The sequence below is a fragment of the Emys orbicularis genome, chromosome 10, assembly GCF_028017835.1.
Source record: "Emys orbicularis isolate rEmyOrb1 chromosome 10, rEmyOrb1.hap1, whole genome shotgun sequence".
Lineage (NCBI taxonomy): Eukaryota > Metazoa > Chordata > Testudines > Emydidae > Emys > Emys orbicularis.
In genome coordinates, this window is record NC_088692.1 from 51,503,410 (window position 1) to 51,529,424 (window position 26,015).

General features: G+C 49.8%; 1 protein-coding gene across 2 annotated transcripts in view; it reads right to left on the minus strand.

Annotated features, from left to right (window-relative positions):
- Positions 1-909: 909 nt before the first annotated feature.
- Positions 910-26,015, minus strand: part of PPCDC (phosphopantothenoylcysteine decarboxylase) — a 51,684-nt gene continuing 26,578 nt past the window's right edge. The window contains exons 4-7 of one of the 2 annotated variants that reach the window (XM_065412005.1): positions 11,557-11,685; positions 8,361-8,529; positions 2,088-2,182; positions 910-1,016 (exon numbers count right to left, since the gene is read on the minus strand). In XM_065412005.1, the coding sequence (XP_065268077.1) occupies positions 2,097-2,182; positions 8,361-8,529; positions 11,557-11,685 (384 nt within the window). In that variant the 3' untranslated portion in view covers positions 910-1,016; positions 2,088-2,096. Of the gene's footprint in view, positions 1,017-1,800; positions 2,183-8,360; positions 8,530-11,556; positions 11,686-26,015 lie in introns of those variants that run through there. The other variant, XM_065412004.1, reaches the window with a different exon arrangement.

Sequence of the window (26,015 nt, forward strand, 5' to 3'; positions counted from 1 at the left end):
CCCATTCCATTATAACCACCAGCAGAACACATTCTCTCTTCAAAGGTTCTGTAGTCACTCAGTGAGGGCCTGATCCAAAGTCCAGTGAAGTCAATGGAAGTCTTTTCTAGTGACGTCAATGGGCTTTGGATCAGGCCCTGTGTCACCATCACAAAGCTATTCTCATAGACTAATAGTAAGAGACTTTTCCCACAAACATGGGGAAACCCCACAAGTCAGTCACCCTCACAATATAGCACTGCTAGAGGTAGGTCAGTGCTGGAGGCCAGACAGAGGACTAGAAGCCACCGGGCCACCACTATAAAACGAGGATTCTTACTGCTACTGTGGAAGAGTATCACCCAGCCGAACATCCCTGCTACTCTTAAGGCTGTGACATTAGACTCCCTTCTGTCCTTATCCCCAGCAATTCTGGGCCCCCATGGGGCCCGCTCTACATCAGTAAAGAAGCCAAAGTGGGAAAGTTCAGAAGCCTTTTTATTTGTGTAGCATCGATAAGGAAACTAAACACTCCATGATAACCTTTCGTGCTAAGGAGCTCAAAGGTTGCCTAATATGTAGGTTCTGTACAGAAGGCCTTATATTTGATTGTGACTAGTTAAAAATAAACTCTAGTATCTGTAAACAAACCCTGTGGTCTGCTGACTGCAGCACCCTCCCCAGTCCACTCCGGTCCCCTTCAGGTAGAAGGATCGCATTTCAAAGGAGGAGGATGAACTGTGGGGCCCTCACAGGTCTAACGGCTGGTGTCCATGGTCAGGATTTCCCAACTTCCTCACATCACGCAGTTAATTTTCAATTTCAAAAGGAGCATTAAAGTCTCTTGGGAACAGCTTCCCCAGGCTTTCCAGAGTGGCCAAACGTGTTGATTCTAAGACCTGCAGCACACCACCGGGCAGAGCCAAAAGTTCATTTTGGTTTATGTTTGACGTCTGCATCTCCACACATCAATGGATACAAAAGGGCAAAGGTCAATACAAGGCCTTGTGTGCTCTCTTTCAATGTATTTTTTTCTCCTGTGATGTTAAAAAACAACATTCAAGTAATTTAGAAACTGCACATCAGGCACCAAAAACATGCAAAGATTGAGTCAAACCGCCTTCAAATGTAGAATTGCAGCCTTTTCTCATTCTAGTTTCTTGGGGAAATATCGATAATATACGGCCTCCTGCTGGAAAGGTGAAGACTAGAGCAGCTTCTGTAGGAGCTTTCCAAAACCAGTGCTCTTACAACATTCACTACAGTGACTTTTAGTGGGAGAGGCTGGGAGCATTCCCATAACAAGCGTTTTTACACCAGTGGTAGGCAACCTGCGGCCCGTCAGGGTAATCCGCTGGCGGACCGCGAGACAGTTTGTTTACATCGACCGTCCGCAGGCATGGCCCCCCACAGGCACGGCCGCCCGCAGCGCCCAGTGACCGCAGTTCACCGTTCACAGCCAATGGAAGCTGCGGGAAGCAGTGGCCGGCGCGGTTCGCCATTCCCGGCCAATGGGAGCTGCAAGAAACGGCGAGGGCTGGCCACTGCTTCCCGCAGCTCCTATTGGCTGGGAACAGCAAACCGTGGCCACTGGGAACTGCGGGCGGCCGTGCCTGCAGACTTTTGATGTAAACAAACCATCTCACAGCCGCCAGCAGATTACCCTGACAGGAAGTGTGCGGCCCACGGGCCACAGGTTGCCCACCACTGTTTTACACCATTCTCTTCTGACTCCTCTTGATGCTGGATCTAGAGCAACTTAGAAATCCCCTTTTCAATGTTTCAAAAACTATTCCATATAAAATACTCAGGATCAAGAGGCCTAGTATGATATAAGTCCCTCTCTATACAGATGTTTGTATGTGAACTGTATTTAAGGTATGGCAGAGGGCCCCCAAATAATCATATACAGAAACTTGACTTCAGTTTTGGAAGATCTCTAATGATGTAAGAGGTTTTAATGTCAGAGCAGCTGATGGCAGTGGAACCCAAACATCTTATTCTTTCAGCTTATGGCAGTGTTCTTGGAGGCACATGCCATCTCAGCTCCCTGTTGCTTTCATCCTCACACTGAAAAACAGTCAAGACGGGGGGCAAATGTGATTTACATCAAGGAATCAGCTCTGTGTCAGCAAGTCCCGCTCTGAAAGGATCGCCTTCACCTTCTCCACAATGGTCCATACTTCTGCCATGGCACCTCGACCTGGAGAGCAAGGTCACACACACAGTAAAACTCAGGTACCAAGGAGGCTGCACAACTGCTGAGCATTGACATACCACAAGTCCTGCTGAAATTTGGCCTTGTTCCTTCCGTGCAATGTGCCAGTGCATTTTCTAAGCAGCGCGTGCCGCGTGCACGATCGTCGGAGAATTTTTACCCTAGCAACACCCGGTGGGTCGGCTGTGGAGCCCCCTGGAGTGGCGCCTTGATGGAGCTGGATATATACCCTAGCCGACCCAGCGCCACCTCAGTTCCTTCTTGCCGGCTACTCCGACAGTGTTGCTGGGTAAAAATTCTCCGACGATCGTGCACGCGGCGCGCACACATCTAATTGGAATCGATATGAGCAAGCACTTGAAGAAGAACAAGCCTAGTGTGAAGATCAGCTCCAACTGCCAAAATCCAAGGGGCCAGACACTGCCACAAACTATGGGTCCTCATGAGTGGCCCTTGTGATTCCCCTAGTGGCCTGAATATCAGAAAGCAACTGTGTTCCATATGGGCAGGTGAAAAATACCCATGAACTAGCCACAGAGCCTCATCGGTTCTCCAGGGTCTATGTGGATTATGTGTCCTGGTTAAATGCCAATTGGTTGATTACAAATATTGAGTGGAAATGACCAAAACACATTAATGTGAGATAATTTTTTTCATTTTACTTCTCATTTTGAAACCCAGAAACTTTATTTTTGTGTGCAATTTATGCAAAATGGCCATTTTTTTCTATGTCAAAACCATGAACACGTTGTATTTTTGTACGCTTTCAATACACAATGAAATTAAGACTATTTTCAAGTGAAAATTGTCCTGACTTTGCTTTGGCTTGCATCCTGAACTAATTCTTGGAAATGTAACAACAAGAACAAAATGTAAAAACTCTTCCTTTGGGATTGGTTACTTGCCAGATGTGCACTAAATCTTTCAGTGGAGATGTTGCTTTCACTCCTGAAGTCTTTTTTCATAGATTCATATATTTCATAAATTTTCAGGCCTGAAGGGATCATTAGATAATCTAGTCTGACCTCCTGTTAAACATGGGTCTTAGAATTTCATCCAGCTACTCCTGAATTTAAAGCAGTAACTTGTGTTTGACAAAAGCATATCTTCCAGAAAGGCATTCAGTCTTCATGTGAAGACTTCAAAGGTGGAGAATCCATCACTTTCCTTAGTAATTTGTTCCAAAGGTTAATCACTTTCACTGTTAAAAAGTGTGCCTTATTTCTAATTTAAAATTTAATTACCTAATTGCTAGTTAGTTACCTAGTTTCTAATTAGAAATTAGTTACCTTAGACTTGTTTTAGGAAGGCCCCATAATTGTCAGCACCTGTTGGTGAATGATGGTTTTGAAAGAACAAAGGAACTATTTTCCTAAAAAACAGAAAGAACCTTCGTTCTACACTAGGATATTTCAGACCCATAATTCCGAACAGGTGAACTCCCACTGGTGGATTGCATTGTAGATAAGGAATAGGCAGGCTTGTGTGTTAATCTCCATGCTGTCTAACCCTGAACAGGTGGAACAGCACCCAACAGATATGGACAAGAGACATCCTCTTGGATTGCCTCCTTACCAGAGGCAACGTGTGGGAGGAGGGCACACGGGGTCATGTGCCACCCCAGATTTCTGCCTTCCATTTCCAGCCAGGCATCCACCAGCACTGGGGGGCTTGCAGGGCGGAGTCATCGCAGTCCAAAGGGCTCAGCAGGAGCATCTGAGTCCTGGGGCTCTCCATGGAGGGACCATCCGGCTGGGCAGCACACTGGGACTGGGCAAGGCCACTGGAGCAGGCGGTGGCAGCAGGCACGGCAGGGCTGTTGCTGGTGCCTGGCAGCAGGAAGCTGGGCTAGGGGGGAACCAGCAGATCCATCCCCACCTTCCCTGAACCAGCTACAGGTGCCAGGTGCTGCTGGGGCTTCAGCAGCCGCGAAGCCCAGCCAGAGGTGGCTCAGCAAGGGAGGATGCCCCCTGCAGGAGGAGCGGCGCCACATGTGGCTGCTGCTTTGGGCACAAAGCCTATTGGACAGAGCAGCCCCATGCTCCCTGGGGCCGGGGCCAGGGCCCAGGCCGAGCAGGGTGATGGAGGGGAAAAGAGGGCTCTAAGCCCCTGCCCACGGGGCTGCTGGGGAGTCTGCAAGTCCAGGGCGGGAACAGGCTGGAAATCACTCCTCAGCCCCCACTCCAGTGCTTATCTGAGGGGCAGAGAGGCTCCCCCATGCCAGCGCTGCACAGGGCTCCAGACAGCTTTGGTACATGCAGGGCTCATCTCCTCCTGGGCCACACCCTGTGCATGAGGGTCTTGGGCTTTCCCGGGGTGCTGTCCTGGCCAGAGGCAGAGGGGAAGGAAGGAGTCCGCCGGGCAGGCTGCAGGTGTTCTGAGTGCTCCCACCAGGGGCTGGTTCTCTGCACAGAGCTGCTGGGAGCGGGATACATCCCGCTGGCGATTTATGGAGGAGCAGCGGGGCTGGGGGTGGGGACAGCAAGAGAGAGAGCTGCAGGAGGCGGCAGAAAGAGGAGAGCATGCAAAGGGGCGATGGGTGGGCAGCAGAGCCAATGCATGGGGCGGTCAGGTCCCCCCCCACAAACCTTTAAATTGTGCCTTCCACTATCAACAGTTACGTGTCACCTCTGCTCCTTACAGTTCTGCATACAGAGCCATTCATCTTAATGATCCATAAATAACATTTCCAAGACCTGTCTGCGTTTTCCCAGCTACTTCCATTTCACCTTTGGCAAGTCATATCTGGACTGTTTAGCTGTGCAAAATCTTGGTAAGCAGTATGTCCTGAACCCACAAATTATTCATAAAGGGTGAAATCCACCCCAACACAAAACCTACGCACCTCAGAGATAATCACAAACAAAGTAAGAAAACAAATAAAATAATCATGAAACAGAAGAGAAACACTCTTCAGTTTAACCACTATGAAAAGCTTAGCTAGATAGGCTCTACTGATAGCTCATGACACAGAATACTGGTTAAGCAGGATGAAAAGCGTAAGCATTAAGAAGTACTTTGCCTGAGCCAGCTGCTGCAGGCCAGTCTGGCTTACTGTCCCAGAAAGATTAAGCAATACAGTGATAAAAACACTTCAGCTCATCTGAGTTTTGTTTATATTACAGCCAGGGCCGCCGAGAGCGGGTTCGGGCCCCGGTGAAAAATTTTTTTCAGGCCCCCCAGCAAGGGCGGATCAGCTAAACAGGGCCGACGAGCGGGGGGGGGGGGGGGGGGGGAGCCAGGGAAGCTGGGCCCCGGGCCCCCTTCCAGACTGCCGGGCCCCGGTAATTTGTACCGGCTTCCCCCCCATCTCGTCGGCACTGATTACAGCATCCATTGAGGGAGTGGAATCTGTTGGGAATTACAGATCCAAAAATTCGGGTGTAGACACGGTTAGAGACTTCTTGGGTCTACTAGGGGAAAGAAATTACAAGGGAAAGTAATTCAAGCAAAGACTGTGTGCAGACGCCCTTGCTAATACTGAGGTTTTGCCCCGATTCCAGTCATCAGTGGCCTGTTATCAGTGTAACTGCACCAACACAAACCTGTAGAATAGACAGGCAAAACACTGACTGGTGCAAATTGCAGCTTTCTTTTGTTGCTCTATGGGTTTGAACCTTGCTGGCATCAACCGGTGGGATCAGAGCAAACTTCAATGTGGACAAGACCTAAAAATCACAACTGTTTCTGGGGATGGAGGTGATTGATGGATGTAAGATATCAATGGTGAGGGATATACAGGAAGGATGGTCCAGTGGCTAGGGTGCTCACTTGGGTGACCTGGCTTCAATTCCCTGATCTGCCACAGACTTCCTGTGTGACCTTGGGTAAGCCACGGATCCTCTCTGTGCCTCAGTTCCCTACCGCTACATTATGGATAATAGCACTGTCCCATCTCACAGGGATGTGTGAGGATAAATACATAAAAGATTGCGAGGTGCTCAGATACCATGGTGTGACAGGGTTGGGCCCCACCACCGCAGCGCCTCCTGCTGGTCGTCTCAGGAATTAGCTCAGTCCAGTGGAGCGCCCTCTGCTGGTGGTGTCCTGTCTGTCATCTGTTCTCTGCTGGTGTCCGGACCCGTGTTGCTCCCCGCTCGGCAACATCCATTTCAGGCCACTGGCCTTCAGCAGTGCCCCCTAGTCCATCCTCAACCCCTTCCAGGGGGGAGGTGATCAGCAGTCTTTCTACGCCCCAGCCACCATGTCCAACCACACCCCCAAAGTCTAATCCCTCCTGTCAGGGATCTGGCGTAGTCCGTGATGGCTGCTCCCCACGGCCGATGGCTGGGTGTACCGCAAGGAGGGACCCAGGCTCGCCCTCTACTCTGGGTCCCAGCCCAGGGACTCTCTGGCGGCAGCCTTGCTGTCCTCCTTCTCTCCCCTCGTCTGTCCACTTCCCTGGGCCGCTTCCCCTATGGCCCCTTCCACCCGCTAGGCCCTTCCCTTCAGGGCCTGCAGCCTGGCAGGCTACGGGCTAGAGCTCCCTTCTGCTCCCCGAGCCTGGCCAGCACTGCGCTGTCCACGGTGCTAGTCTCCCAGCTCTGGAGACAGACCTTCCCCTGTCGAAGGTCTGCGCCAGACTGTCTGCGCCCTTCCTGGGCAGCCTTTATATAGGGCCAAGCTGAGCCCTGATTGGCTGTCTCCAATCTTGGCTCTGAGTGGCCCCCAGTAAGCCCTTTTCTTATTGGCTGCCAGTCTGCGCAGGCACACTGGCCTGCTGCAGCCCCCTCTAGCATGGGGGTGGGGCAGACACCCCACCACACATGGTAATAGGGGATCTTTGGTAAATAGATAAAGGAAAAGACAAAAAAGGGAAGGCATGTTGATCCAGATGGCTTTTTCCATTTCGCCAGTCTATTGTGTGGTTTGACATCATTTGGATGTTTCCATTTATAGTAATCATGAACATGTGAGAAATTTGATGTGACGAGCTATAAGAACCCTAGCAGAACGGTTATGGCCCAGTGTGTTTTTACTGATTTAAATAACTTACAAATGTGTTTATCCAGCCATAAATGTATATTAGTATTCAGTTCCAAAAGGCCTCTCTTTTAGAGATGCACATTATTTAATTGCAACAGAGAGTCCTGTGGCACCTTTAAGACTAACAGATGTATTGGATCTGACGAAGTGGGTATTCACCCACGAAAGCTTATGCTTCAATACATCTGTTAGTCTTAAAGGTGCCACAGGACTCTCTGTTGTTTTTTTACAGATCCAGACTAACAGGGCTACCCCTCTGATACTTGACATTATTTACTTGAGAGATCAGAAGGTGTGAAAGCCAACCCCTACTCAGCAACCACAAAGACTATTTTTAAACATGTCTTATTTTCCAGACAGATTTCTATGCACTGTGTCAATGCACACCATAGAGCTTGGTATCAAACTATACAGCAGAGTTATTAAAATATTAACACAAATGTGCTTGTTCAAACATGATTCTATACAGGTGCTACAGCTGATCTGTTTTTATGAATAACTTGATTACACATTCGTAAAACATGCCAAAGAAACAGCTTTCCTTCTCTATCCATATATGGCCCTCATTACTATATAGTATCTGAGTGCCTCCATTTTTTAATGTATCTATCCCTTCACAACTCCCCTGTGAGACAGGGAAGTACTATTCTCCTCTATTATCCCCACTGGGGCACAGAGAGACTAGACCAAGGTCAAACAGAAAATCTGTGGCAGAGCAGAGAATTGAATCTGGGTCTCTCAAGTCCCAGGATAGCATGCTAACCACTGGCCCATCCTTCCTCTCTCTCATGTGCTTATCATGGATTACTAGTTGGCAATATTTACTTTACAAATCTTAGGTTGATTTGAGTTATTGAAGCTAAGTTAAGCCCCTAACCCCAAATTCCAACTCCTGATTCTGCTTTGGATTCCTAGCATTTCACAGTGTCTGCATGGATTTTGAAAATTGGCAAGAAAAGAAATATTTTCTTCAAGGCTGGTCTGAGACCCAATTGCAACACATTTCTGTAAACTTTGGCAATGGAGGGTTACAGCACAAACTGTACTTGTTCACCTCAGCGCAGCACACTGAAGTTCACAGGGTGAGAAGATGGTCTCACCATCAGTGTAACATTTCCATGATCATCATGGGAGAAAGCACATAGGAAAGTAGCCAGAGGCCATGCTAAAGACTGACCTTCATCCCCACACACCAGCCTCTTCACCACACAAGGAATCTCCGTGTAGCCAAAGTCCTTTAGTTGCTCCACCTGCTGAGCTGTAATAGGATGCTCCCACATGGCTGTGTTCATAGCAGGGCAGAACAGCAGGGGTTTGGTCATATCCCATGCGCGGATAACACAGGTCTGTAAAAAAAAAAAAAAAACAAAAAAAAAAAGACAACAAGAGATCCAACCCTAGCGTGTTTGTTGCCTTTCCTATTTGCATCTCCTATCACACTGCTGCAGAAGCCCTTTGCCAAGCCAAAGACCATTAGGGCTGGGGTACCCAAACTTTGCCCAGCCACGGAGGAAACTTGTCAGCAGCTTCCGGGCTGCAACGAATTGGCACTAAATGGCATAAGATTGCAGCAGCCTCATTTTTAATAGGGAAAAGAGGGCAGGGCTACAAAGAAGGCAAATCCCATCTTTTCTTGAGTCAAGTGAGCGCCCACTCAGATCCAGCCGACAGTCTCTTTGGCCTGCACCTCCACAGTAAAGCTAAGGATGGCCACAAACCATACTGTAGAACTCTCTAGACCGTATTTGAGGGAAGCCAGGTGTACAGTCATTTTGCCTAAGTGCCGTGTCAACTGGATATGCCACTTTTGCCATCAAAAGAAGCATCCCATCTTCCATGGATGTAACTAGCATCAAGTAGAAGAAACATGTCTGGCCTATTTCAAAACATGCCCTCAGCTTCCCAGCTCCTAAATATTACATCAGAATCTACAGTGACAGAGTTTGCAGATCTTTAATAGAGGGCGCAGTCAGTTCTCTGTCTGGCTTCTTGAACCAGCAAGATATTATCTTGTCAGATAGGCAGATAGGGTTTGCTACAGCATTCTAAAGACAAAAATGGACAAGAGGAAGTTACTCACCTTGTGCAGTAACGATGGTTCTTCGAGATGTGTCTCCCAAGGTTGGTCCACTATAGGTGTACCTGCGCCCCTGCTCCTCTAATCGGAGATTTTAGGTAGCAGTGTCCATTCAACCCACACATGCGCCCTCCCTCCCTTGTGGTCTGCCTAGAGGCTATCTAGTACTGCGCAGGCGAACCCCCCTCATGTCCTTCTCTACCGCAAATCCCCTTATGGAGAACGCTAGAGGGAAGGAAGGCGGGTTGTGGAGCACCAACAAGGGGACACATCTCAAAGAACCATTGTTACTGCACAAAGTGAGTAACTACCTCTTCTTCTTCAAGTAGTGCCCCTATGGGTGCTCCACTGCAGGTGACTTTACAGCAGTATCCCCCATGGAGGGCCAAGGCTTCGGAGTGGCGTCTGTTACTACAGAGAGTACTGTGGAGTCGAAGATGGAATCAGAGGCCTAATCTCCAGTGATAGCGTAATATTCTGCGAAAGCGTGGGCAGAGGCCCAAGTCGCTGCTCTACAGATTTCCGAGATAGGGACATCCTTAAGGAATGCGACCAGCGTAGAAATTAACCTCGCAGAATGCGTATGGATTAAGGACGCAGGCAACAGGGTGAGCCCTTGATAACAGTAATTAATGCAACTCGAGACCCATTTGGATAGTCTTTGAGTCAATACTAATGATGCAGATAAGGAAGGAACAACTGCTCGCTCTGTTCGAGGCCAAAGACAGTTGAGAAGGAACTGAGGGGGGTTCGCCCGCACAGTGTTAGACAGGCTTGAGGCAGACCATGAGGGAGTCAGAACACATGTATGGGCTGAATATACACTGCTACCTAAAATCGCCGATTTGAGGCGCAGGGGCGCAGATACACCTACAGTGGAGCACTCGTAGGGACACTACTCGAAGAACAACTTGCATTTGTCCTTGGAATAGTATCTCAGCTGTAGTCATCTTGTGTTCAGTAAACCTTTTACCTGTTGTTTTGTACCGTACGATGTGAACTTTCTCCAGTACAGGCAAAATCTAATTTTGTTAGGTCTGATCCCCTCCAAGCTTCCAAATGAAACCCTAAATGGCCTGTTTCATACATCTATGTTATTTTATTTCCCTCCCAAAAAAGGCTAGCAGTTGTAGAGTTGTAATCTTGTGTGTCACTGACAGATGGGATCTGTCCCCTGGGCCGTGTAATGCTCTTCCTGCTAAGCCGACACTTCCAGAGACATTCTAGACACTCATAGGTGAAGCCTGTCACTCCAGCTGTATTTTACTCATTTACAAGCACTGTGGTTTTCCTTAGCACTGGGGTTCAGCCATTCAGAGTTTCTTGACCTGACTGGCACCTGTCCACACAAATTTCCTTTTGAGATTTTATGTGCCTACATCCCAACCCACCCTCCACTCATTTTTGAGGGGCACTGAACTGGTTTACACCAGCGCTGTATGTGCAGATTTGCATTCTCTTTGAAGATTCCTTAGGTGTCTAAAATTCTGTGACCTTCCCTATCTAATGAGCACCAATCTCTGGTCCCAAAGCACTTGGGTGTACAGGGGGCTCTTGGGTAGTCTGTCTTACCCAAATGCAGGAGCTCACTCCCTTCTTCCACCCACCCCAAGCTACTTGAGGTACCAGAAAACAGCATTGCCCCCAAAAAGACCTCTGGCTGAAACTGGAAGATAAATCTGTGAGTGTGGGTGGGTGGATGTCCATGCTATGCTTTTAGGTGAGGGAGTGAGGACTAGCAGGAAGTAAACAAACTTATCTGATCTCACAGGTGTCTTTCTAGACTGCATCTAAAACACAGAAAGGAAGAGGAACTGCAGAGTGAGAAAGTGTGTGTGTGACATAGAGAGAGACAGAGAGATGGAGAGGCTCTAAGGTGCAGGAGAGGAAGAAGAATCATGCATCAGGAAAAGGAGGAGGAGGAAATATAGGGAAAGGGATGGCAGGTGAACACCATGAGAGAAGGGCCAGGGAGATGAAGAAGGATGTGAAGAGGAAGAGAGAGAGAGGTATAAGGAGGGAGCCGGGGGAAAGAGCAGGCATTATTAATTAGTAGTAGTAGTAGTAGTAGTAGTATTTTAATGCCTAGAAGCCTTAGTCATGGATCCAGGCTCCATTTCACTAGGCGCTATCCAAACACAGAACAACATAGTGCCTGCCCCAAAGAGCTTGCATGAAAAGGAAAACAGAATAGAGGCACAGTGGAAAAAATAGAGGGATGAGGAAAAAGAGTGTGAAAGATGTCCTCAGCCAGTATTCAGGGCAACTAATGGCCCAGATGCGGTCAGTAACTCACCAGTAAGTTGTCACAGATGCCATTTGCTATTTTTGCCAGTGTATTTGCATCAAGAGGAGCCACTAGCATCAGGTCGGCCCAGCGCCTCAGGTCGATGTGGAGGACTGGGTCCGTACGCCCTTTCCACAGCTGCAGACAACAAAAGAGGCTGGATCACTGAACCCTCCTGAGACACTAACTCATACACAGAGCGCTTGGCACTGTACCAACCCCACATGCATAAATGCCATGTCAAACCACGGGGAAAGAGTAACATCCACACGGAGCAAGGCCCAATCACAATGGGGCTCTGAGACAGCAGTGCTGCTGCTGCTTCATATTTAACCCTTCTCTTGCTTCTCTCTTCCTATAGTTACTATTTATATTGTGGTAGCACCTAGAAACTCCAATCAAAGATCAGACCCCCATTGTGCTAGGCACTGTACAGACAAACATCAAGGAAATAGACTCTGCTTCAGAGAGCACTCAATCTACATGTCAGACATCTACATCACCCTGCATGCCAGCACAGGCTTCCCCATCCCATTCACCACAGGGCATCTGTGAATCTCAGGAACAGTTAGAAAAGCTTCCTGAAAATTTTACCCTGGTGACTACGCTGCATTGAACAACCCCAGTCAAAACCCCATAGAATAGACTAGATGAGGCCAGCTAGGCCTTTCTCGCTCCATCCTTTGTAACTCTGATCATTCTGGTTTACCCAGAAGGTTTATGCTGCCCTGGAAATTCTCTTTGTGACAGACATGGTGATTTCCTGCAATATCCTGGGCAAACCTTGCTGAATTAAGTTAAACCTTATTGAATTAAGTTTAAGTATCTTTGGAGCCCACTGTATTAAAAACACAAAATGTATGTATTATTGTGGGATTCACTAGGGTGAAGACTTGTAAACCTTGGGAAGTGTTGTGAACTTCAAAGGACTATTTTAAACAAAAAAAGTTAGGTGGGGTTCCTAGGAAGTATCTGGGGGAAGGTGTATAGGTCACAGTTCAGTGCAACTGCCCCTGTATTCCCCCTCTATGATCGAGCAAAGGAAACCCACTCTCAGGCTTCCAGATCCCCAGCCACCACCTCTCTTGGATGGAGACACATGTCTCTCTCTCTCCTAACCGGGGGTTTTCCAGACTGCACAGCTCTCTTCCTACACTGTGAGTTCCCCAGCAAGTCAGACTGCCTAAGCTAGCCTGCTTTGCCTTTGCCTCAGAGGCAATAAACAGTGTAACTGCCGATAGGTATAAATTACAAAACAGCTTGTCCTAAGCAAGCACATTTATTCTTAAGGTGAAAGCACTACAGAGAAAACATATTAAAAAAGTAAAAGAAACTACACGTGTGGCATACTAATCTGCTTACCGGAGATCACCTCAATTCCAGCAAGGGCTCTGACACGTGATTGGTCCTTCAAACTCCACCATGGGGGTTTTCTGTGGTCACAAGTTGTGACGCAGTAGGGAGCGGGGCGGACTGACTCAGGAATGTCGTCTAGTTTAACTGGGACTGTCTGTATTGGGGATGGGATCGCAGGGGATGATTTTACTTGAGGGTTACCTGAGCTTGTAACCTGAGCCAGGAGGGGGGTGGTGCCATGTGACACCTTTACCCAAGAAACTGGACAAAGGGAGGGGAGGAGCTGGGGGAAGGGGCAGAGAGACGGCTAGAGGGGGTTTTTGCTTTCAGTTTTGGGCTGGGTGGTGAAATGCAGGGAACCCCAAAGCTGGGGTCTAAGCTCCCTAAACCCCACCCCCAGAAGGACTTGACTGAGGGGTCCTGGTTGTACCTACAAGCTCTGCTTGGGACTGTGTTCCTGTCATCTAATAAACCTTCTGTTTTATTGGCTGGCTGAGAGTCACGGTGAATCGCAGGAAGAGGGGTGCAGGGCCCTGACTTCCCCACACTCCGTGACTCAAGTTCATATCAACTGTTAGCTCAGAACAAGCACACCCTGAATCCGAGAGTCACCCCTTTACACAGCTTGGGTCTTTGATCTGCAGAGACCATGAATACCTAAGTAGCCAGACAATGGTCCCCTCCTCGGGATGAAGCTTCAAAAGCCTGGGTCTCTATACAGCTGGAAGTGGTCATTTGCATTTACCAATCTGCAAGTATTTTCTAGAACCCCAGTTATATTTGTTTGTCTGGAACATTGCTTAAAATATTCCTCTGAAGCTCATGACACTTCCCAAGGTTTACACTGGCCATGTCTCCCCCAGAAGAAGTTACATACAATCCCACAATAACACATAAACTTCACATTTTAAATACAATAGACTGTAAACATACTTAAACTTAATTCAAAAAGGTTTAACTTAATCCAATCAGGTTTGTCCTGGATATTGCAGGAAATTGCTATATCTGTCACTCTGACCTCGATGGAGCATCTGAGCGGGTAAAATGTCAAGAGAAGCAGCAAATGAGATGAGATGTATTACCTCCAGAGGCCAGGCACAACCACAGGCCAGTGAGAGGTGTGCATCAGGGCCACAAATTGCTCACTCTATGAGTCACACACAACCACAACAGAGAGGCAGCATCCGGAATAACTAGTGCTCCCCACCCTTCCCAAAGTAGGGCTCTTCACTCACTTTTTAGTTTTTAAGTACATTAAAGAGTCTCGCCTTCTTTTTAAAATAACTTTTTGTATTTAACTCTTCTGGAGCCAGGTATAATGCAAGCAGGAGCTACGCAGGCCCCTCTCAGACCTGGTCTACACTACGATTGTAGGTCGAATTTAGCAGCGTTACCTCGATTTAAGCCTGGACCCGTCCACATGACGAAGCCCTTTTTTTCGACTTAAAGGGCTCTTTAAATCGATTTCTTTACTCCACCTCCGAGGGGATTAGTGCTGAAATTGGCCTTGCCGAGTCGATTTTGGGGTAGTGTGGACACAATTCGACGGTATTGGCCTCCGGGAGCTATCCCAGAGTGCTCCATTGTGACCGCTCTGGACAGCGCTCTCAACTCAGATGCACTGGCCAGGTAGACAGGAAAAGGCCCACGAACTTTTGAATCTAATTTCCTGTTTGGCCAGCATGGCAAGGTGCAGGTGAGTGCAGATCTCATCAGCAGAGGTGACCATGATGGAGTCCCAGGATTGCAAAAGAGCTCCAGCATGGACCGAACAGGAGGTACAGGATCTGCTCACAATATGGGGAGACGAATCCGTGCTAGCTGAACTCCATTGCATTAAACAAAATGCCAAAACATTAGAAAAAGTCTCAAAGGGCATGAAGGACAGAGGCCATAACAGGGACGCACAGCAGTGCCGCATGAAAATTAAGGAGCTAAGGCAAGCCTACCACAAAGCCAGAGAGGCAAACGGAAGGTCTGGGGCAGAGCCGCAGACATGCTGCTTCTACGCTGAGCTGCATGCCATGCTAGGGGGTGCAGCCACCACTACCCCAACCCTGTGCTTTGACTCCATCAATGGAGAATCACGCAACATGGAAGCGGGTTTTGGGGACGAGGAAGATGATGATGAAGACATTGAAGATAGTTCACAGCAAGGAAGCGGAGAAACCAGTTTCCCCAACAGCCAGGATACGTTTTTCACCCTGGACCTGGAGCCAGTAACCCCCGAACCCACCCAAGGCGTGCTCCCGGACCCTGAGGGCAGACAAGGGACCTCTGGTGAGTGTACCTTGGTAAATATTATACATGGTTAAAAAGCAAGCGTGTTTAATGATTAATTTGCCCTGGCATTCGTGGCCAGTACAGCTACTGGAAAAGTCTGTTAACATGTCTGGGGATGGAGAGGAAATCCTCCAGGGACATCTCCAGAAAGCTCTCCTGGATGTACTCCCAAAGCCTTTGCAAAAGGTTTCTGGGCAGTGCAGCCTTATTCCGTCAGCCATGGTAGGACACTTTACCACGCCAGGCCAGTAGCACATAGTCTGGAATCATTGCATAACAAAGCATGGCAGCATATGGTCCCGGTGTTTGCTGGCGTTCAGACAACATCCATTCCTTATCTCTCTGTGTTATCCTCAGGAGAGTGATATCATTCATGGTCACCTGGTTGAAATAGGGTGCTTTTATTAAGGGGACATTCAGAGGTGCCTGTTCCTGCTCGGCTGTTTGGCTGTGTGGCTGAACAGAAATGTTCCCCGCTGTTAGCCACGCGGTGGGGGGAGGGGTGAAGTGATCATCCCAGAGAATTGCATGTGTGTGTGTGGGGGGGGGGGGGGGTAATTTGGGTTTGTGCTGCACGCTAACCCACAAACCGCAGTCCCTCCTTTTAAATTGCAAACCCATTTTAAATGGCCAACCCAACGGCCGCTTGGTATGGGAAATGAGGGCGCTGCTGTTTTAAACCATTCCCACATGTTATGAAGGTTAAAGAAGCCAAAAGACTGTGGCTTACCATGGCTGCCTGCAAGCCGAATTCTGTTGCCTGGCACTGCGTGAGTGATCTCTCACACAAAACCAGCAGGCCCTCAATATAAATAAGAGGCAAAATGCGACCTTGTAACAAAAGCACACGTGCTGTGTAATGTGAACAGCAAGATTTAACGGGAAAGAGTGTTCCTATTGTTATCTAAAATGTATCTTTTTAACTACCAATCTCCCTTTTCCCCCACCAGCTGCAAATGTTTCTCCTTCACAGAGGCTAGCGAAGATTAGAAGGCGAAAAAACGCACTCGGGATGAGATGTTCTCGGAACTCCAGATGTCCTCCCACGCTGACAGAGCACAGCAGAATGCGTGGAGGCAGACAATGTCAGAGTGCAGGAAAGCACAATATGAACGCGAGGAGAGGTGGCGGGATGAATGGCGGGCTGAAGAGAGTAAGTGGCGGGCTGAAGAGAGTAAGTGGCGTCAGCTTGCTGACAGAAGGCAAGAGTCAATGCTCCGGCTGCTGGAGCATCAAACTGATATGCTCCAGCACATGGTTGAGCTGCAGGAAAGGCAGCAGGAGCACAGACCGCCACTACAACCCCTGTGTAACCAACAGCCCTCCTCCCCAAGTTCCATAGCCTCCTCACCCAGACGCCCAAGAACGCGGTGGGGGGGCCTTCGGCCACCCAGCCACTCCACCCCAGAGGATTGCCCAAGCAACAGAAGGCTGGCCTTCAATAAGTTTTAAAGTTTTAAAGTGCAGTGCGTCCTTGTCCTTCCCTCCTTCCCCACCCCTCCTGGGCTACCTTGGCAGTTATCCCCCTATTTGTGTGATGAATTAATAAAGAATGCATGAATGTGAAGTAACAATGATTTTATTGCCTCTGCAAGCGGTGATCGAAGGGGGGGGGGGAGGGTGTCCAGCTTACAGAGTGAACCGGGGAGAGGAGGGGGTTCATCAAGGAGAAACAAACAGAACTTTCACACCCTAGCCTGGCCAGTCATGAAACTGGTTTTCAAAGCTTCTCTGATGCGCACCGCGCCCTGCTGTGCTCTTCTAACCGCCCTGGTGTCTGGCTGCGCGTAATCAGCGGACAAGCGATTTGCCTAAACCTCCCATCCCGCCATAAATGTCTCCCCCTTACTCTCACAGATATTGTGGAGCGCACAGCAAGCAGTAATAACAATGGGAATATTGGTTTCGCTGAGGTCTATCCGAGTCAGTAAACTGCGCCAGCGCGCTTTTAAACGTCCAAATGCACATTCTACCACCATTCTGCACTTGCTCAGCCTATAGTTGAACAGGTCCTGACTACTGTCCAGGCTGCCTGTGTATGGCTTCATGAGCCATGGCATTAAGAGGTAGGCTGGGTCCCCAAGGATAACTATAGGCATTTCAATATCCCCAACGGTTATTTTCTGGTCTGGGAAGAAAGTTCCTTCCTCCAGCTTTTGAAACAGACCAGAGTTCCTGAAGACGCGAGCGTCATGTACCTTTCCCGGCAATCCCACATTGATGTTGGTGAAACATCCCTTGTGATCCACCAGTGCTTGCAGCACCATTGAAAAGTACCCCTTTCGGTTTATGTACTCGCTGGCTTGGTGCTCCGGTGCCAAGATAGGGATATGGGTTCCGTCTATCGCCCCACCACAGTTAGGGAATCCCATTGCAGCAAAGCCATCCACTATGGCCTGCACATTTCCCAGAGTCACTACCTTTGATATCAGCAGGTCTTTGATTGCGTTGGCTACTTGGATCACAGCAGCCCCCACAGTAGATTTGCCCACTCCAAACTGATGCCCGACTGACCAGTAGCTGTGTGGCGTTGCAAGCTTCCACAGGGCTATCGCCACTTGCTTCTCAACTGTGAGGGCTGCTCTCATCTTGGTATTCTGGCGCTTCAGGGCAGGGGAAAGCAAGTCACAAAGTTCCATGAAAGTGCCCTTACGCATGCGAAAGTTTTGCAGCCACTGGGAATCATCCCAGACCTGCAACACTAGGCGGTCCCACCAGTCTGTGTTTGTTTCCCGGGCCCAGAATCGGCGTTCCACAGCATGAACCTGCCCCATTAACACCATGATGTGCACATTGCCAGGGCCCGTAGTTTGTGAGAAGTCTATGTCCATGTCTATTGCCTCATCACTTTCGTCACCGTGCTGCCGTCGCCTCCTCGCCTGGTTTTGCTTTGGCAGGTTCTGGTTCTGCATATACTCCAGGATAATGCGCGTGTTGGTTATAGTGCTCATAATTGCCGCAGTGATCTGAGCGGGCTCAATGATCCCAGTGCTATGGCGTCTGGGCTGAAAAAAGGCGTGAAACGATTGTCTGCTGTTGCTTTCACGGAGGGAGGGAGTGGGGGCCTGACGACATGTATCCAGAATCACCCGCAACACTGTTTTTAGGCATTGGGATGTCAACCCAGAATTCCAATGGGCGGCGGAGACTGCAGGAACTGTGGGATAGCTACCCACAGTGCAATGCTCCAGAAGTCGACGCTAGCCTCGGTACTGTGGACGCAGTCCGCCAACTTAATGCACACTTAGAGCATTTTGTGTGGGGACACACACAATCGACTTTATAAAAACGATTTCTAAACAACCGACTTCTATAAATTCGACCTAATTTCGTAGTGTAGACATACCCTCACACAGCTCTGTCAATGCACCTTGTCGTGGTCAAAGACCCCCACGCAGTCATTTTAGTTCAAAGACTCATAGCCTGAGGCCAGTTTATTGACATACAAACCAGTGCGCACTGGGGTGTGGTCCGGAGACCAACACACCTAGCGACAGCTCACAAGCTGCTTTTATTCCATTAAACCACAAGCAGGGTACAAACAATACGTCATGAGTTAAGAAATTGGGGACCAATTATAAGCTGGGCATGGGGTGAACACGAGCTCGGGGGCAAATCACAGGCTGGGTTTGGGGTGATCACGAGCTAGGGTGTTGGGGTTGGGGTCAGTCCTCTCACCCCCCTCCCTACCCTCTGACCTAATTTCCGAGGAGTGGGTGTTTGTTTGGGTAGAAGGGCGCTTGGTGGTTTCCGCAGGGGTGGTGCTCGGCCCCAGCTTGAGTACATTTCTCAAGACTCGGACTATGTCATTTTCCGGGGGATTTCAGTAAAGGCTTAAGGGGGGGGCTAGTTTGCAGATAGCTGGAATCACGGAGTAGGTCACAGATCATGCAAAGGAGAAATTGCATGAGTCAGTTTGCATTTAGCTAAAGTTACCTATTGCTTCACACAAGCGGTTATTATATTTCATTAGCCATGAACATATTTCACCAGTGCTGCTGGGGGGGGGGTCATTCCCTCCTCTGTTGTTGCTTTTGACTGGGCATAGCCTCACAAACTGATTTGAGCAGTTTGGTTCAGGCTTTTAGGCCTACCCCATTACCCACGAAAGTCCTCAGTATGGCAGATTTCTAGGGGAGATGTTTCAGGGTCTTCAGGCCCAGGATCTTGGTTATCGGAAAGAAGGCCACCCTGCTCTATTTCCCCACAACCTCAATCCTGACCTGCAACACCCCTTGCCCAGCTCTGCCAATGTATCTTAATCCTCATCTGCAGCATTCCCTGGTATTTCAGTACTGCAAGCCCATACGGCACAGCCAATGCACCTCAATTCTGACCAGCAGCCCCCCTGCTATTCCAGACCTGGTCCCCAACAGAGCTCTGCCAATGCACCACAATGATCTCTGAAATGACTGGAAAGCTTTCTGTTCATTCCCACTAACATGCCTTTCTATGAAGGAAAGCAACATATGCTTGTGGGTGCAAAAACAGAGGACTGCTCACATGGTGATGAGCAGGTCGTCTTGTACTCATTCAGGGTATGTCTACACTACGAAATTAGGTGGAATTTATAGAAGTCGATTTTTTAGGAAGTGATTTTATACAGTCGATTGTGTGTGTCCCCACTAAGCGCATTAAGTCTGCAGAGTGCGTCCACAGTACCGAGGCTAGCGTCGACTTTCGGAGCGTTGCACTGTGCGTAGCTATCCCACAGTTCCCGCAGTCTCCGCCACCCATTGGAATTCTGGGTTGAGCTCCCACTGCCTGATGGGGCAAAAACATTGTCGCGGGTGGTTTTGGGTACATGTCGTCAGTCGCCCCTCCCTCCGTGAGAGCAACGGCAGACAATCATTTTGCACCTTTTTTCCATGCAGACGACATACCACGGCAAGCGTGCAGCCCGCTCAGCTCAGCCGCCGCTGTTATGTCCTGGGTGCTGCTGGCAGCAGACAGTGCAGTAGGGCTGCAAACCATTGTCACGCTTCCGCTGCCACTCTGCTCTCCTGTTCTGGCAGCAGACAGTACAATAGGGCTGCAAACCATCGTCATCGAACAACCGCTTCCACTGCCACTCTGCTCTCCTGCTCTGGCAGCAGACGGTGCAGTAGAGCTGCAAACCATCGTCATGCTTCCGTTGCCACCCTGCTCTCCTGCAGACGCCATACCACAGCAAGCATGGAGCCCGCTCAGATCACAGCAGCAGTTATGAGCACTGTAAACACCTCACGCATTATCCTGCAGTATGTGCAGAACCAAAATCTGCAAAAGCGGGTGAGGAGACGATGGCAGCGCGGTGACGAGAGTGATGAGGACATGGACACAGACTTCTCTCAAAGCACGGGCCCTGGCAATTTCAACATCATGGTGGTAATGGGGCAAGTTCATGCCATGGAACGCCGATTCTGGGCCTGGGAAACAAGCACAGACTGGTGGGACCGCATAGTGTTGCAGGTCTGGGATGATTCCCAGTGGCTGCGAAACTTTCACATGCGTAAGGGCACTTTCATGGAACTTTGTGACTTGCTTTCCCCTGCCCTGAAGCGCAAGAATACCAAGATGAGAGCAGCCCTCACAGTTCACAAGCGAGTGGCGATAGCCCTCTGGAAGCTTGCAACACCAGACAGCTACCGGTCAGTTGGGAATCAATTTAATAGAATCATAGAAGTGTAGGACTGGAAAGGTCATCGAGTCCAGTCCCCTGCCTTCACAGCAAGACCAAGTACCATCCCTGACAGATTTTTGCCCCAGATCCCTAAATGGCCCCCTTAAGGACTGAACTCACAACCCTGGGTTTAGCAGGCCAATGCTCAAACCACTGAGCTATCCCTTGCTGAAGGGAAAGCGCTGTTGTGTGTTCACACTGTCAGCTGCCTGCGCAATAGCGTGTTCACACTTGTGGCACTTGCAGCGGTACTCAGAATGGTGCAGTCTGGGCAGCTATCCCACAGATCACCTCTTCCTCTTCTGCCGCTAAGAGTTGTGGAAAGGCAGAGGGGGGTACCGGGGCATCCTGGGTCCCCTCCCAATGCCCCGGGATGCATTGCTTTGCATCCCAGCAATCCCTGTGCTTCCGTCTGCATTTGGCGCCATCTTTCAACGGTTTGTGTACTGCGCGCTCTGCCTCTTCGGTCTGCAGGAATGGATCCCGCACTGTTGACCAATATGCTGCTCGCTCTCACTAACACATCACGAGTGGCAGTGGAGTTATTCCTTAAACTACAAAGGCAAGATGACATTGATCTCGCCACGCGTAGTAGCTACAACATGAGATTGCTTGTTTCCTGAGCCCAAAAGCGGCGTTCCACTGTGGTCAGCACACATCCATGAATGCCACAAGCACTGAGTGGTGGGATCACATTGTGATGCACGTCTGGGATGACAAGCAGTGGCTGCAGAACTTTCGGATGAGGAAAGCCACATTCATGGGACTGTGTGATGAGCTCGCCCCAGCCCTGCGGTGCAAGGACACGAGAACGAGAGCTGCCCTATCATTGGAGAAGTGCGTGGCAATTGCACTGTGGAAGCTGGCTACTCCAAACTGCTACCGATTGGTTGCTAACCAGTTTGGACTGGGAAAGTCGACCGTTGGACTCGTGTTGATGGAAGTGTGCAGAGCCATTAATCACATCCTGCTCTGAAAGACCATGACTCTGGGCAACATGCGTGACAATGTGGATGGCTTTGCAAAAATGGGCTTCCCTAACTGCGGAGGCGTGATAGATGGCGCACATATTCCAATTCTGGCACCAAACCACCTAGCCACCGAATACATTAATTAGAGGGAGTATTTCTCAATGCTTCTCCAGGCACTTGTGGATCACGGTGGGCATTTCATGGACATTAACGCAGGCTGGTCCAGAAAGGTGCATGACACACGAATGTTTCAGAACACTGGCCTGTTGAGGAAACTGCAAGCAGGGACTTTCTTCCCGGACCAGAAGATCACCATAGGGGAAGTCAAAATGCCCATTGTGATCCTGGGAGACCCCGCCTACCCCTCAATGCCGTGGCTTATGAAGCCAGACACAGGGCACCTTGACAGCAACAAGGAGCGGTTCAACAACAGGCTGAGCAAGTGCAGAATGACGGTTGAGTGCGCTTTTGGCTGTCTAAGGGCCTGCTGGCACTGCCTATATGGGAGGCTCGACCTGGCTGATGACAATATTCCTATGCTTATAGCCGTGTGCTGTATGCTCCATATTTGTGAAGGGAAGGGTGAAAGCTTCACTCAGGGATGGACCGCTGAGGCTCAGCGCCTGGAGGCTGAATTTGAACAGCCAGAGATCAGGGCTATTAGAGGGCGCAGTATGGGGCCATAAGGATCAGGGATGCCTTGAGGCAGAAATTTGAAGCTGAAATCCACTAATATTTGTTGCTATGCTCGGGAGTGCAATGCTTGTAATGCTAGGAGGTGATTGTGATTGGTGCTGACGATGCACTATGAAGGTTTAAGAAAACTGCCTGTTGCTTTGCAGGCCTCTGTTTGCTTTCACAATTAATGGAATAAAGATTGCTTTCAAACCAAAACAATTCTTTTATTAAAAAACAATAATTGGAGGAGAAAGACTAACAAAAAACACATCAGCACTGTGGGGGATGGGGAAAGGGAGGGTCCCAGGAGGAGGTGGGGTCCCGGGATGGTTAAAGATTTGTGTATGTCCAGGTATCATATGCAACCTTGTCCTTTGGAGTACAGTGCATGGGTACTGTACTTCAGCAGGGCTAAACTGCAGAGGGACGGGTGTTGACTGCAGTGGGTACTGGGAGGCCGCAGGGCTGGACTGTGACAGGGCAGGAGTGGAATGTAGTGAGTACAAACTGGAGCCAGGAGGTTGATAAGAGTGTGTTGGCGGTGTCTGGGGGGCGCATGGGTAAGAGTTTTGCGACAGCGGCTGCAGGGGAGGGCAGGCGCGGAGCTGCTCGGCTTGTAGTGCTAGTAGCGCCTGGAGCGTGTGCGCTTGGCGCTCCATAACTTTTAAAAGCAGCTCCGTGGCTTCGTTCTGGCACACCACGTTCTCCTTTCAGTCCCTCTTCTTGCTGTCCCACCACTCCTTCAATTCTTGTTTTTCGGCCGCAGAGTGCATCGTGACATCATGCAGAAAGTCCTCTTTAGTTCTTCGTGGCCGCTTTCTAATTCTGCGCAGCCGTTCAGCCGGCGATAACAAAGAGGGAGGCTGGGCTCCCGAGGTTATCTCTGTGAAGCCAAAATGCAACACTTTACAGAAGCAGTATTGTTTGCAACACACAGAACACTGATTCAGTGATTTAAAACACAGCCACTATTCACATACCTGTCACTAACTGGCTGACCCCAGGAAAACACACATGAGCCACAAGACCCCCAAAATGGTGAGTAACCACAGAGGCAGGGGAAATCAGTGTTCCAAGACTGTACTGTACACTGGGCACGTGGCTCTTGGGGAGAGCCAGCACTGTGGGGGGGCCTTATAATCATTCCTATCCCCACATTTTCCACAAGCTGTGTTCATTATGGAAGATATCTCGCTGCTGAGGGTGAGCAGGGAATCAAGGGAGGGTCTTCTCCAAGACTGCGGCTTCCACCCTGCCCTTATGCGGCTCGCCAGTGTGCAGCAATAGTCCCACCCCGGTGACGGCAGAGCGGCGCGGAAAAGTTACCCTTAATGAGGCAAGAAACAAAGCAGCTCTGTCAAAGAACCTGCTGCAGCGGATTGCCCCGTATCTCCATGAGAATTTCCTGGAGATCTCTGAGGGAGATTCCTGTGAAGTGCGGGAGTCAATCAACACCCTATTCCGCCACTCAGACAAGGCATGTGGTGGTACGCGCATCATACAGACACAAGCCTGCTTTCAGCAACCCTCCTGCCCACAACAACTCGCTCCAGCAATTCCCAAAATCAAAGCCACTTACCAGGGGCCTCCTCTCCTGTTTGCACTCCACCAAGCTCCAATAGCTGTGACTGGCTAGCCTCCTCCGGGGTAGAGAAGAGCTCCTGGCTGCATGCATCTCTGACCTCCGAATCGTCCTCTGCCTCTGGGTCCCCCCGCCCCACTCCACATCCTCATCCAAGATTTCCTCCTCCTGGCTCGGTCCACTCTCGACTGGCACACAAGCCACCAAAGTATCCACAGTGGCCTTCACAGTGGAGGTGGAGTTGCCACCGAGTATCACGTCCAGCTCTTTGTAGAACCAGCAGCTCATGGGCACAGCACCGGAGTGGTGGTTTGCCTCCCGCGCCTTGTGGTAGGCGTTCCGCAGTCCTTCACTTTGACCCTGCACTGCAATGTGTCCCAGTCATGGCCCCTTTCTATTGTGCATCGTGAAATCTGTCCATAAGTATCATAATTCCTATGGCTGGAGCACAGCTGGGACTGGACAGCCTCCTCTCCCCAAATGTTGATGAGGTCCAGCAGCTCAGCATTGCTCCAAGCGGAAGATCGCCTGGTGCATGGAGCAGGCATAGTCACCTGGAAAGATGCGCTAAGACCACTGCGAACATCACCGAGCAAACAGGAAGGGGACTTCCAAAATTCCCAAGGAATTTAAGGGGTGGGGCTCACAGTTGGTCACCTGAGGGCAGGGGAGTAGAGCTCAAACTGATGGCCAGAGAGGCGAGAACAGGCATTGTGGGACACCCCCCGGATGCCAATCGCAGCGCTGTAATCGGCCAGGGTGTCTACACTGGCACCGCAGTGCTGTAGCCTCGCCGCAGAAAGCTCTACGCCTCTCATCGGGGTGGTTTTTTTAAAGCGCTGCAACTGTGCAGTTTCTGCGCACTAAGTGGCTTGGCAGTGTGTACACCTCGGGAGTTACACCGCAGAAAGCTGCTTTACTGCGCAGAAACTTGCCAGTGTAGACAAGGCCTTGGTTTAACATCTCCTCTAAAGTACTGTACCTTTGATAAAACACCCCTCTCTCACACTGCTGCACTAACTCACTACGGTTAGTTCTACACCGCAGCTGGGTGCAAGCCTCCCAGCACGGGTAGACAGACTCACACTAGCGAGACTTGAGCTAGCATGCTAAGAATAGCTGCGTGGATGTTGCAGCTCTGACAGAGACTCAGGCTAGACGCTCCAGCTCAAACACACCCAACCCCTAGACTTGAGCTTGGATGGCTAGCCCAAGCCTCTGCAGGAGCTGCCACATCCACACAGCTATTATTAGCGTGCTACCTTGAGCCCCACTAGCATGAGTTTGTCTAACCGGGCTGGAAAGCTAACTCCCAGCTGCAGTGTAGACACCTCAGAAGAGTCCAGGTCCTGAAATGGGACTTCCGTCCACATTATCTGACTTGACCCTTCTCTAGCAGCTTCTATCTGAAGATGTCTCAGAGCACCTTGCAAACGTTAATGAACTAAGGACATGTCTATACTGGAAAGTTTTGCACCGTTGTCACAACAAACACCTAATGTAGACACAGGGCACTGGTGTCAAAAGTGACACGCACCAGTTCAGATTATGCTAGTGCAAGCCGCATTTTAGATTGGTGCAAGACACCTACATCACTAGGGTTTGCACCAGTGCAACTACATTGGTACGGCTACATAGTACAAACAACCTCAGTGTAGAAAATTGCATGTGGGATATAGGAAAGCATTTTACAGACGGAGAAACTGAGGCACTGTAGTGAGGTGTGGTGGCCTCCCACAGACCCAGAGGGGGAGGAGCCCCTCACTGAGCCCTAGTGGGCGGAACCAAGGCATGCTCACCCCTCCCGCCAGAAGTCAGTGGGCAGGACAGGAAGTATAAAAGGTGGGTCTGGGCACTCAGTTGGGCTGCAGCCACCAGAGGAGCCAGATGCCTCTTGCTTGCTCCCAAACTGGGAGACTGCTGCAGGCCCATGGGG